Here is a 13,727-nt window from a genome sequence, read left to right as displayed (position 1 = left end):
AGGGTAGATTTGGTATTTAAAGTTTGTCTGGATTGGTGTGGGTCCCATAGGATGGAACAGTGTGGTTGGTAAGAAGCCAGGCTGGAAAGAATAAAGACGGGACCCGAGGATTTAGCGTCGTAACGCGTGCGTTGTTATCGTTATTATGGATCTTGCGGTTGTGTACTGTGTCGTCCGTGACTGATGCGGTGAATTTGATGAAATCAACGGTTGTTATTTGATGTGGGTTTGAAGATTTGGATAGGGGCAATTGTGTCCGGTGGGATTTGTCTGCTACTGATTTATTTATTTTGATTTGATAAACTCACATTAATCTATGGTTGGTGACAAAATTGTGAGTTAGACAATCACTATATAAAATTGAATAAACGTAAATCAAATGTCCTTAAACCATTATTCTCACTTCAATTTAATCTTTAAATTATGTAATACTACCTCCGGTCTTATTTATAAGAGAAATTTAGGTCAACAAAAGTGAATGTATTTGGAGTGAATTTTTAACCAGATACATCAACTTTTGTTGACCCAAAATTCTCTTATAAATAGGACCAGATGGAGTACTATGTTATTAATACTATGTTTGGTTAGCAAGAAATAGAGGCGAGAGAAGTATTGAAGAGAGAAATAGGGAGGAGATGTCCAAGTATTTTTTTTATAAGTAAATATGAAAAGAGCATAGGATATTCTCGTTCTATTTAAACAATAAACAACTTCATTCATTTGTTTTTTAATAAAATCCATCTTAGAGTTTGTGAAAAAATATGGAAAAAAATTGTCGACAGTTTGGTTTTCAATTCTTGAGAAAATATAACAAGGAGTATGCTAATTTATTAAACTTAGAGATGAATCACCACATGCTTATTTAGTTTCCCTTTACCCACACATATACAAGAATAAAAATTCTCTATCCTATACGTAAAAAAGCAAGTAGAATAATTGTTTTGAAGAAGATTGCCTTATTTTGTGTTTGTGGTTGATGGTGGTGCTTTGATTATCATTCATGGATTGTGCATGGTCGGAAATCATATACATATATAAGCTAAATGACGTTTATTAGAATAAACTAACTAGAGAAAATGTATTTCTAAAAACCCTAAAGACCGGCAAGGAAAATGTATTATGAGTAGAACATAAAAGCTAATTATTTACCATCCTCTTCTTATGTTCACTGAAGGATCTGGTGGATTACTAACTAGAGCATGATTGAGAAGGATTTGGTGGATCACTATGACCTCTCCCTCGACCGTGTCTAATTCCTCGACTTGATTCCCTCGTATTGTTGGAAATTCCAAAACTGACTCCTTTACATTTTCTTATGTCGTATGAGAACCTAGCTTCTTCCGTTTTCTTATGCCAAAGCTCTTAGCTTTTTTGTTTTTAGTTTGGTTTTGCCTTTAGAATGATCCCAAGTGTCTTATTTATAGTTTTTTCAGCTCCTTTTTTGTCATCTCTCTCCAAAAATCACCACTAATTCATATTTCATGAAGATGAAGCTTTATTGGATGATGCATGCTTTAAACATTGGATTTTTTTCTTTATGCATATTTTAAATGAATTCCTTTTGTTTTTATTGAAGCTTCAATGGACTTTTTCTATTTCTCCATATATGTAGATGTTTCATCTTTTGAGACACTCAGATTTAAATTTCTCTCTACTTCTTCAATTATTTTGTTCTTATTGAAGCATCATCATCAATCCACTAACCAACAACATGAATCCAGAAAGATGAATGTAACAAATTCAGATAATTATTTTGTCACTTTATCTCTATACAACCAAAGTAACCAGTACCGCTTTCTCTCTCTAAAATCAACACTGCATTTTCCTCCCTCTTTTCTTCTCTAAAATTGGGTGCTGATGAAATTTAAAACGATAAAAAAATGGAATTTGATGGATGATTACAAATCTTGATGTTGGTTGAAACAAGTAGTGGTTAGGTAGTGATGGCTGAAAAACGGGATGAAGAGAGAGAACATAGGAGAGAGTAAAGTAAACATAATTAAAAAATATACAAGGTAGGAAGTCTATGATGGCAAATAAGAATAAGCAAATAATACAAGCATAATTCAGCTGTAGTTAACTACTATCTATCGGGTCAGCGGTAATTAACTGCTATCAGATCTTCAACAGTAGTTAATTATTGTAAAGCAGTGTATATTTGTTTTCCAAAGAAGCAAGAGCCTTACACAAACTGAAACAGGAAAAAAAAAATAGCCAACTAAATAATTACTAATAATGTTGGCATGATGACTAAGGAATATGTAAAAGAAATAGTTTTTTTTTTTTTTTTGTGACAATAAACTCAAGGTATTTTAGACGCAAATTCCATTTTAGGTTTGGGAGGCTGCAGATTGGAAGAAAACCAAATCACTTCAGTTTGGTTTTAGTAAATAACACTCAAGATTATAAATCAAAGGAAATATGTTAGCTCCACACATCCGAATGAATTAAAAAAAATTATAGACCAAACTCAAAGCATCCACAAATTCACAATGGTTGATGATATACCTATTTAACACCAAAGAAAATAAGCACCTTGGTTGCGGTTATAATTTCAGATGTTTGTATAGAGCGGCAACTATATTAATACTATAAGGTTAATATTGATATTTTAAATTAATTTAAGGATAATTGTGGCAATGCAATAAAATTTTAACGAGATTTGCTTCCTCCCCTACCTTTCTACAGATTGAACCAAACACATCAAATTAAAAATATTCTCTCCCCTCCCCTTCAAAACTCTCGAACCAAACGGACCTTTAGGGTCAAATTTGACCCGAAATCACCCATCTGAATTGTTTTTCTTTTAGTTAAATAGGTGATTATTCACGTATTTTCAGCTTTCTTTCGTTGGTTTTGTGATTTTGTCGTCTATCACGACTTTGTTTATTTTGATTTTTCGTCTCTGTGCGATGAGTTTTTTATTTCTCATCTTAGTGTGGTGTTTATTTGATTCAGATTGAAAGATTTGCTTTAATCAAGTGCAGATTCAATCCTGAAACATGAATATTTCGGTGACTTGCATATAGTCATATGAATGCATATGTACTCTGTCGTTTTATGTTATTAACATGGTTGTTGTAAGTTTGTTTGCAGATTCACCATTTTTGTTTTTAGCAATTTTAAATTTATATTGTATCGATATTCTCTGTCAATTTGAATGAATGAATATCATTTATTTTTATAAAAAAAAAATATTTTGTTTTACGTCAAAAATTATTAGTTTTAGGATAAAAACACGAGTTGATACCAAACTTGTAAAAAATATGAAAATAGAGGATACAAATTTGGTTTTTTCTACGTTACCCTCTCTTGTTTATGAGGTATTTACCCCTTCAAGATATCAACCAATCAAAATGTAATATACAAATGTAACATTAAATGTCAATTGTATTTAGGTATACAATTTTAATTAATTTACACTATAGGGCTTGTAACAATTAAAATTTCACATCAAATTCAACCCATCATGGTTGTGTTTGGTAACACGAATAAGCTAGCTTATAGCTTGTTGGACTAGCTTATAAGCTTGTTTTGATATAATAAGATGTGTTTGGTAAAAAGTTTTTTTCACTAGCTTATAACATTTTTTTATAAGCTATTTCAAATAGCTTTTGAGCTTATAGCTGGTAGTTTTTTTATGTTTTCTTCAAATTTTAACCCTATTAATTTAATTTAATTATTTTTTAATAAAACATGTTCATGACTTAAAAAATAACGGCCAAGTTCATAACTTATTTTTTAATAAAACAATTGTCACGTTTTCTCCTATGAAAAAAAATTGTCATGCTTTATTTTATTTTTTAATGAACGCTTTATATATATTTCTTAAAAGAAATACTTTATATTTAACTATAACTAGCCTACGGTATGTTGTAAAATTTTATATATTCTTGCTTACATTTTTTTTCCACTTTCCTCTTATTTTTGGGATTCATAAAAGTAGAGATCAATGAGCTTTTGCCCTCTTTTGTACAAAAAAAAAAAAAAAAAAAAAAAACAGAGGTCAAAATTGTTGGTGAAATTTTATTGGAGACTAAAACCAAAAGTTTGAATATTTACAAGGATCCAAAACATAGTTAACCAGAAATTAAAATATTAAAAAATAAATACATTAGAAAAAAAAAAAAAATATATATATATATATATATATATATATATGCATGTCTTTTTATGTCATTTTATACTTATCAGCTGCTTCAACATCTAATTTTATCAAACACTTCAATTTTAACAAACCATTTTTTCAGCTATAAGCTATCAGTTATAAGACATAAGCTATAAGCTAGTTTTTCAGATTTCAGCTAGCTTATAGCTTAATTTTACCAAACACACCCCACATACGTTCATAAATTTTAGAGAATTGATGTTTACACATTACATAAGGTTGTGCCACACGAGTACTTTACAAAAATGTCATTCGGCAGTTAACTGCCGAAGTTTTAGTAAACCGGCGGCAGTAAACTGCCGAGGAAAACTTCGGTAGTTAACTGCCGAGGAAATTTGATTGCAGGCAGTGAGCTCTGCATCATTCTAAAACATTTCCAAGCCTTTTTTCGGCCAGTTTTTACCTGTAATTAAACCAGAGCATTTTGAAAGGCAAAACAATTCATACAACATTGAAACTCGGACATAAACAAGATAAATACAATATCTTTTACAATTGTCCATAATTAAATCAAACCGACATTTGGTTCAAATTACACTAATGTTTGAAATTTATCATAACGGTTCAAATAACAAAAAAATATTGGTGCAAATGCACAACTTACCACCATCTCCCCTCCGACCTCTACCCCTCTTTGGGATGTGGCCGCTCTGCCTCTCCCTCTGGTGGCTCTGAGTCATCGTACGCCTACCACCAATCATCTTAGATGGATCAATGGGGTCCTGATCGGCCATATCTACACAAAAAAATAATAAAATTAACATCATTTCCATAACCTAATCAAACACATTAAACCTAAACTAAACATAAACATAATCAAACTCATTAAAAGTACAACAATGAACATCATTTCCATAACCTAAAATCATTCAATATAATCATCATTACAATAAAATTTATGTCCATCATTTCCATAATAACCTAAACATCATTCAATAATTAACATACACTTAATCATTTCTATACAACTAAATCATTTGTGTCCATCATAATTCTCGTAACCTAAACTAACTAAAAAATCAATATACACTTAACCAAACTATAATTAACATCATTTATATCATTTCCATAACCTAAACTAACTAAATAATCAATAAAATTGTCATTGAGGCATTTTATCAAACACTTTGTGTGCAAAGTATAAAATATATTCAAATTGTGTTCATTTGCCACCATTCAAAGCCACATTATGATTTAAACAACATAGGCAACAACTACATTCATTTATCAATTCCTAAACTACACATGCAATCATCAAATTGTCAATTTTAAAATCAACCCTAACCACATACAAACTACTCTAATTTTTTTTAAAAATCAACCTAAACAAATTAACATTATGATTAAAATGATGGACACAACTTACTTGTGATAATGTGCAGTTGATTTGCTTGCAATTCGTGAAAGAATATTTGGTGAAGATTGGAGAAAATTTGTGAATTTTGTGAAGTTTTGGAAAATGGGGAAGTCTGGTTCTGCGTTCTGGTTTAGTTCAGATTTCCTCGGCAGTTAACTACCGAGGTTTTCCTCGGCAATTAACTGCCGCCGGTTTACTAAAACTTCAGCAGCTAACTGCCGAAGGGCATTTTCGTAAAATACTCGTGTGGCACAGCCTTATCAAATGTGTAAACAACAATTCTCTAAATTTTATTTCATTCCAAAACCTAGAACACACATAACGTGCAATTTCTTCTTCATTCTTCTTCCCTTCTTGATTGTTCAATTCTCTCGTTTCATAATTATCGTCGTTTTCAATTATCGTGAGAATCGTTGTCGTCCTTTTGATTCCAAACATTGTGAGAATCGGTGTTGTTTCCATAATCACATCAGGTATGATGACTTGATTTTTCTTCTAGATTTGATTTTTCATTTTCGTTTCTTTCTCACTACTATCGTGACTTGATTGCAACCGTTTCACACTTGTAATGCGACAGTGGTGACTTTCAACTTTGGCATGAATTTCAATGATGCTTCCATTTTTATTTGGGTTTTGAGTTTGATTGAGTTGTTTGAGATTATATAAAATTGTATTTTATCACACATATTTTGAGTTTGATTAAGATAAATGGATCTTCAATGTGTTGATTATTAATTTTATTTTTGGTACAATATTGATTATTAAATTTACTTTTGGAATTTGTTTTATTCAAATCATTATATTGTGTTGTTATGTTGTTTTTTTTCCTGGTGTATTTTGTGTTGCAGAAATGAACATTTGTTGAGATTGTGAACACGGTGTGAGGTCGGTTAAAGCTATGGAAGATAAGACAAAGTGAAATAAATAAATAAATAAATAATGTTAATACAAACATGAATTTCACAAGGTGAGCATTAATTCTTGGATATATCTTTTGGAAACAATGCCGATCTCACGATGTCTGGAATCAAACGGACGGCAATGATTCTCACGATAATTGGAAACAACGGCAATTCTGGAACGAGAGAATTGAACAATCAAGATGAGAAGAAAAATGAAGAGGAAATTGCACGTTATGCATGTTCTAGGTTTTGGAATGAAACAAAATTTATGAACGTATATGATGGGTTGAATTTGATGTGAAATTTTAATTGTTACAAGCCCTATAATGTAAATTAATTAAGATTGTATACCTAAATATAATTAAATAAAAATTAAAGGGTTAAATATGTTTTTGGTCCCTATAAATATACCAACTTTTCGTTTTAGTCCCTCTAAAATTTTCCTTCAACTTTTAGTCCCTATTTTTAAGTTATAAATTTTGTATTTTTTAATGAAATTGTGCAGAAATGTGTAGAATATTGTAAAAAAATTCACAAAAAAAGTTAGAATGTTTTAACAAAACACAAATTTAATATGAATTTTTAACCGTAATAAATATAAAAATTCATATTAAATTCATGTTTTGATAAAAATATTCTAATTTTTTTAAGGAGAGATTCTTATAATATTATGAATTTTTCAGAAATTTTTTATTCAAAAATATGGACTCACATATGAGTTTACTTTAAAGGGGAATGTTAACCGGTGCCTCCGGGGCATTGGTTACACACCAAATGAAGTAAGTTTTTATTAAAAAGTAATGTAATTATTACTTAATAAAAAGTGACGGTTTATATTTCCAAGACAGAAAATTCTATTAATAGATTCCTTAACCAGTGCCCCGGGGACACCGGTTAGACCCTACTTTAAAAGAGGGACCAAAAGTAGCGATTGAAAGTTTTATAGGGACTAAAAGTTGAAGGAAAATTTTAGAGGGATTAAAACGAAAAGTTGATATATTTGTAAGGACCAAAAACATATTTAATCCAAAATTAAAAGTTATCTTATTAAAATTGATTTTTTTTTTATAGAAAAATTGACTCATTTATTTGACATTTAATGTTAAATTTGTATATTGCATTTTGATTGGTTGATATCTTGAAATGGTAAATACTCCCTGAACAAGAGAGGATAATGTAGACCTCACCTACAAATTTTGATTTTGAAAAAGGAAACTATTATCGTTGGTTTGATAAAATGGGGTCCAAAAGAATATTTAGTAGTGACACCTTGTTGTTATTTAATTTGATCCTATCCCAATTTTTTTTTTCCTAATTAGTTTATTTGTTGATACAATCCCAAATTTTAAGGACAAGATACTCGAATCGGTATATTTTGTTTTGTTAATTTATGATTTGATTTAATTATTTTCAACAAATTATACAATTTATTTGTTACGCAAAATCATACTCTTTTTCTCTTTTTTTCTTGAACCAATCCGTGAAACAACATGGTTGCAACTCCAATTATTCCATCAATTTGCAGTAATAAAGGATGTGGCGTCATTGATTCTGTCGGGGTCACTAATATATGTGCAAAGTGTTTCAAAGAAAGTTACATCAATAAAATAGTGAAAGCAGAATTTGAAGGTCGTGTTTATGGAAGTCGCAATATATACCCTAGCCCTATTGTCGCTGCTGACTCTAAAAGACTCTCAAGCATGAAGATGAATAAAAAGTAGGTGCATGACTTGCAACAAAGACAATTGGACTAGCATATAGGATATTATCAATGTTTTCTTTTCTATGGTAGTAATCAAGATTTGTATTCCCCCGTTTTTAAGAACTTCTTACCCAATATTAGTCATCGTACATTGTTTATTTCTTTCTTATGTGATGTGATTTGATGTGATTATCTTAATGCAAATATAGCACTATTGATTTTTCTTTTCTTTCTTTTATTCTCTAAACCTTTTGTTTATCTAAGTTTCCGGACAGTGAGGGAATTGCATTCAATTTGTTTTCAGCCGAAATCGTATACAGGGTTTAACTCGTCGTCGTCAATTAAGGCTGACGATCAGAAATTGGTATTTATATCTCAAATTATTGAGAGCTTTCTAATTCAATTTCAGAAATATTTTTGGACTCGTTTCGTAATTAAAAAACCATAAAACATTTTAATTGAAAATTTCGAATAACAATGAAACTAATCTGCTCTACTTTACCTTAATATGCAATTTTGGTTAGTTGATAGTTTTTATCATAGCTAAATATTGTGTGTTGAAGTAATCGTTTTATTTCCAAACCATTTGCAGTAACTAAATAGAAACGCAATTCCCAGCTTCAAATATAGATAGCAAATGTCTCCCATCCCAAATGTTCATTAATCACCAAATGCAATGGCGATAAAAGCTATAAATTCACTTAGCTAAAATAATAATCCAAAATACATTTGTTCAAAAAAAAAAAATCCAAAATACATCCGGATACAGAACTGATCCGAAGACTTTATGGTGACAAGTTGAGGAAGCTAAGATGCCATAAAATGAGTGAAATAGAACTTCCAGCTTCCGCCTATTGTGAAGTTTCAGTTTGTTTCAGTTTTTCCAGGGAAGAAATTCGACTGTCTAGTGATTCGTAGAGACCATTTACCTGCAGAAGAAAAGAAAGTTCAGTACTCAAATGAAGCACCACACAAACTCTTCAAACAAAGCTCACTCATTCCCTCCATGCAAGAAAAGGAAGGATCAAAGAGACAGTTGCTAATAGTGAAGAAAATGAAGGATTGAAGACATATTTCACGGTTCAGATAGATTGATGCATGCCTAATTCTAAGTTAGTCGCAACTACACAGAGCAAGCTTTGACATTGTGCCATGCAAATGGAAATTATAGAAACAAAAACGAACACAAAGGAATATTTTTTTCTTTTTTTTTTGGTCTTAACAAAGGAACAATTTTACTTATTGATTATTGAAAATAAGAAATACAATTCTCCTTCAAAGGTTTTTCCCTTTTGGAACTGAACCACTGCTGTATTTTTCCGAATTAACAAATCTTCATGTTTCCTTTTTACTATTTCCCCCTATTTATTCAATCAAATATCCTCAACTAATTACCCTAACTAATTCTCCAAAATTACCCAGTACAGTGCCCCTCCTCTTCATCCCTTCAACAACCAGTTTAACTCACTACCATCGCTTTACTGTCTAAATTCTGGGTAGGGCCAGTTGTGCTTTTGGTTGGCCCCAATGAGGTCCAACCTTGAATTGGACTGGGTGAATACACACAAGTTGTTCCAATAGCTATCAATTTGGCAATAATCTCCCTACCCGAGTGTTTGCTGAAATATAATACAATAAAATTGAATATGGGACCTGATGCAATCATGCAATCCCTAAGGAAATTTTTTGCTCAAGTCTTTTGGGGCAGGGGGAGAGGAGATGTTGGATGATCCTTGGGGGCCTGGCCCCTGCTGTTTTTTGAACAGCCAAAGTGGAAATGGAGCAGCGACTCACTGTGGAATAAAAGCTTGAAAATAAAAATAGTACATACATATATCAGAGAATAAATAGAGACCAAAACATTTTTGCTGGTCTATAGACGAAGTGTCAAACACCACTATAAACTCACATACAAAGTGGAAGATCCCAGGCTTGAACCCGGGATACCACCGAAGATATCCGTCCTAACAAAGTCGGTATTACCGGTTGTGCTAGGCCGTACAGATAAAGTTTTGCCACCACACAAGATCATGTTATTGTCTTGGGAAACATGTATCCAAGACGTGTCAGTGCTGAAAACTTTCTCTAATGTCTTACTGCTCTTAAAAGCATAGTCTATTAAAGAAATAATTAGATGCATAGACAATAAGACTAGACTACCAATTTAATGCCCTAATTTCCCTTTCCAACTTCGAACTTCTTCCTTCAGTTAGTTGTATTCCTTAGTTTTGTCTAACACTCAATTTACCCCGTTTCAATTTCAAATGTCTTTAGAAAACTCATACTTATTATCTTCAATTGCAAGGATTAGGTGTGCCTCCATTTCTTTCTCTACCCTTCATTGTTTTTTATTTTTTTTCTTGAATTATATTGGGCCCTCCCATCACTCAGTCCTAGCTCCTCCCCTGCTTTGAGGGACCTTTGATTGAGAGATATTTGATTGTGGGATCTATGATTGGGAGCTGATGCTCAGGAGCCAATGCAATATTCAGCTTTAGGAAGAAATAGAAACCATCTCCTGTTTCCTAATTGTAGTCCATTTGCCTATAGGCTTCAGCTTGGCAAGTTTAAATATTAACCACAGTTGACAGATTTGCAATGCGCATCTCTGTGTACATGAACCTAAATAATGACACCAATTTGGGGCCAGCCCATTGGGAATCAGATCCACTTTGCAGGATGCTAATGCTAATTCTGCCCCTCCATTTATCTCCCTCTCCAGAACCAAACCACCGTTGCCACTAAGGCTATGTTTGGGAGTTTAGGAGGGGAGGACTTTCGGAAAAGGGGAGGAGGAAAGGAAAGATGGAGGAATGATACAAAATGGAGGAACTCAAAAAATGTATTGGAGGAGGATTTTTGAGAGCTTAAATAAATTCTTCAAATTCTTTCAATGATTTTATAATACTCTCAAAATTAAAGATATATTAATTATAAGCATTTTCTTCTCATTCTCTACAAAACACTCTCTCAATAAGGCGAAAGATTTCTCCCTTTTCCTCTCCTCCCCTCCCCTCCCCCCAAATTCCTCCTGTTCCCTCCCCTCCAAACTCTTAAACAGAGCCTAAGATGTGTTCCTATCTTACACACCTGTGGCAGTTTGCTAATGCCAACCTGTTAGCCACAACAATATGTCAGCCAGTGGCTGGTGGCTTCAATGGCAGTGGGGTTAGTGGTGCAGCTATAGTCCATAAAACCTGGATCTCTAAGGCAGCTACTGCTTGAACCAAAGCTTGTATAAGAACTTTTCCGTAAATGAAGAACCATAAATTATTTTATAAAGAAGTCCTATAATCTAGAAGATAATCAAAACTGGGCTACATTATGTTTCAAGTTCGCCATAGTATGAAGTTCTTTCAGCATCTTCTCAAAAAGGGTTTGTGTTTGTTTAATGCACCAGAAAGAGTTTATATTTGGTTCCAGCAAAAAACAACTGCCGTCAAGATTGGGAATTTCAATCTTGTTTTCTCAGAGCAGGATTCTTGGTTGCTAGTTGCTACACACCTAATTGAATATCCAAAAAAATTCCTATTGTTGCAACAAGGCCATCTCTGGAAACGGTCATGTCTCCAAACTTTTCGCCTCACAATCATGAATCTATTTTTTCATCCTCTCAACCAATGTATGCTTGATTCCTCCCATCCCTTCAATACTCTTGATTTTAGGGGGTGATGTCTCCTACCTTTTTCCAAATCAACTTTACGTGCAAATCAATACACTATACACACATGTTTCAATAGCATTAAGTGTGACGAGAATTATGCAGCTAAGACAAGTGAGGAAGGAGTTGATGCCATCATTTTCCACATGGTAATGTGATTAAGGTTAATTTCAAACAAGCAACTAACTGTGAATCATGAATTCCACACAAGAGAGTAGAAAGAAAAAAGATTATTACAGAAGTGTTAATAATGCACTATCCCCAAATAGGACTGAAGTGAAGATTACTATCCCAAAAGTTGTATGTAAAACATAATGTTTTGTTGTATAATATTTTTTGTGGTGTGAATTAGAAATAATTAGGGGGGTGGGGACACCAACTGGATTCCCTTTATTTGACAATGAAAGACCACATTCATTAGGAGATGACAGAAAATCATTAAGCTTGTTAGAAGCTCTCAATGCATTTTGCACTCAAGCTAAACTCCCATGCATGACTAGAAATGTACATCGATAACAACAACTGAAACGCTCACACCCTAAGACTATAAGAAAAGGATATTTGTATTATTTATCTAGAATAGAATCATCCCGAATGAAAAGTTCCAAAGAAACACCTTTCATGAAAACTTTGACTATTTTGTTTGTCTAACAAACAATACAAGTTTTATAAAAGTCAACAAAAATAAGACCAATTACCGTATATCCAAGAAGGTGAGAAACAAAATCGCCGGGTCCAAATTAAGGAAATAAAATAAATGCAGTAGATGATAAGAGAAGATTTTGCAATGAGCAAAACAAGTCTTAAAGATAAGGAATTTTATGAGACCATGCACTATTTGAAAATGGAAAGGGAGAAGCATAACAATTTCAAGAGCAATATATATACAACAAAGAGGGAACTAGAAGCAACAGTCTTAAAGATACTGCTCAAATTAAAGGCAAGCTCAAAAAAAAATAAAAAAAAAAATGCATATGACAATTATGTTTTGGATGTATAAAGTAGGAAAGAGAAGAATGATCTATCAAATTTTGGTTTACCATAGTGATAGGAACTTAGGTATGACGGGGTGCCCAAATCACACATCGAGTGGTATGGGATGGAAGGCATTTAATGATCTTCCCACTGGATAGCTAACTTCTTAGGCTCTGTTTACGAGTTTGGAGGGAAGGAGGAAGGGAAAATGATAGGCTCCCAACATGAATGGGGGTTTGTTTTTCTTCATAACACAAAATCCCCTCAAAATCAGGGAGCTCAAAAATTATATAGAAGTAAGGTTTTGGAGGGTTTAGATAAATTCTTGTAATCTATGTTGTTATAATACTCTCAAAATTAAAAATATATGAATGATAAACATTCATTTATCATTCTCTGCAAAAGCACTCTTTCAAAAAAATGTGAAATATTTCTCTATTTCCCCTACTCTCCTTCACCACCCAAAGCCCTCTCTTACCTTCCCCTACAAACTCGCAAACAAAGCCTTAAGGAATGTTCCCTAGAAAAACAATTATTCGACTAAAAAAATGATTATCATAATCGCATCAGTTATGTTCCTATTTCTAACCAAAAATCCAAAAGCTAAATCATCTTAATCTAATCTAATCACTGCATGTTTCAATTAATAAATATGTTAATCGACGTGATTAAGTAACATGAATCTTGTGGAAGAATGTTGGAAAATACCTGTTGAGTATGGGATTGGTGAGCAAGCTTGTAATCCCTATGAAGGATGTAGAGACCAGCGAACGACGCCGTTGCAGCACCGGCGAAGAACGAAGCTAATCTCACTCGAAGCACGTACCCCATTTTCTTTCTCTCGAGATTGATTGATTACAGGAAAATGCGTTAACCCCTTTCTTCTTCTCACGATGCTGCGCAAAAAAAAAAACGATGTCTCAAAAAACTACAGTGCCGAACGCGCGTGCCTACATTCGCCC

The 13,727-nt window shown here is 32.7% G+C and overlaps 1 protein-coding gene across 1 annotated transcript; it reads right to left on the bottom strand.

Moving 5' to 3' along the window:
* Positions 1–8,682: 8,682 nt before the first annotated feature.
* On the bottom strand, positions 8,683–13,727 carry LOC11415374 (uncharacterized). The gene is made up of 2 exons (XM_003602285.4): positions 13,474–13,727; positions 8,683–9,058 (listed from the first exon to the last, which is right to left on the bottom strand). Exons 1-2 carry the CDS (start codon positions 13,594–13,596, stop codon positions 8,981–8,983), a joined length of 201 nt encoding a protein of 66 aa, XP_003602333.1. The 5' UTR covers positions 13,597–13,727; the 3' UTR covers positions 8,683–8,980.

The sequence above is a fragment of the Medicago truncatula genome, chromosome 3 (genome assembly GCF_003473485.1).
Source record: "Medicago truncatula cultivar Jemalong A17 chromosome 3, MtrunA17r5.0-ANR, whole genome shotgun sequence".
NCBI lineage: Eukaryota > Viridiplantae > Streptophyta > Magnoliopsida > Fabales > Fabaceae > Medicago > Medicago truncatula.
This window is presented reverse-complemented; position numbering and strand designations above follow the sequence as displayed.

What these genes read in the sequence shown, in the direction of transcription:
- LOC11415374 (XM_003602285.4), bottom strand. Translation starts at nt 13,596, where the DNA reads ATGGGGTACGTGCTTCGAGTGAGATTAGCTTCGTTCTTCGCCGGTGCT. An exon ending in ACCAATCCCATACTCAACAG is followed by an intron (nt 9,059 to 13,473) that starts GTATTTTCCAAC and finishes TTTCTTCTGCAG; the next exon opens with GTAAATGGTCTCTACGAATC.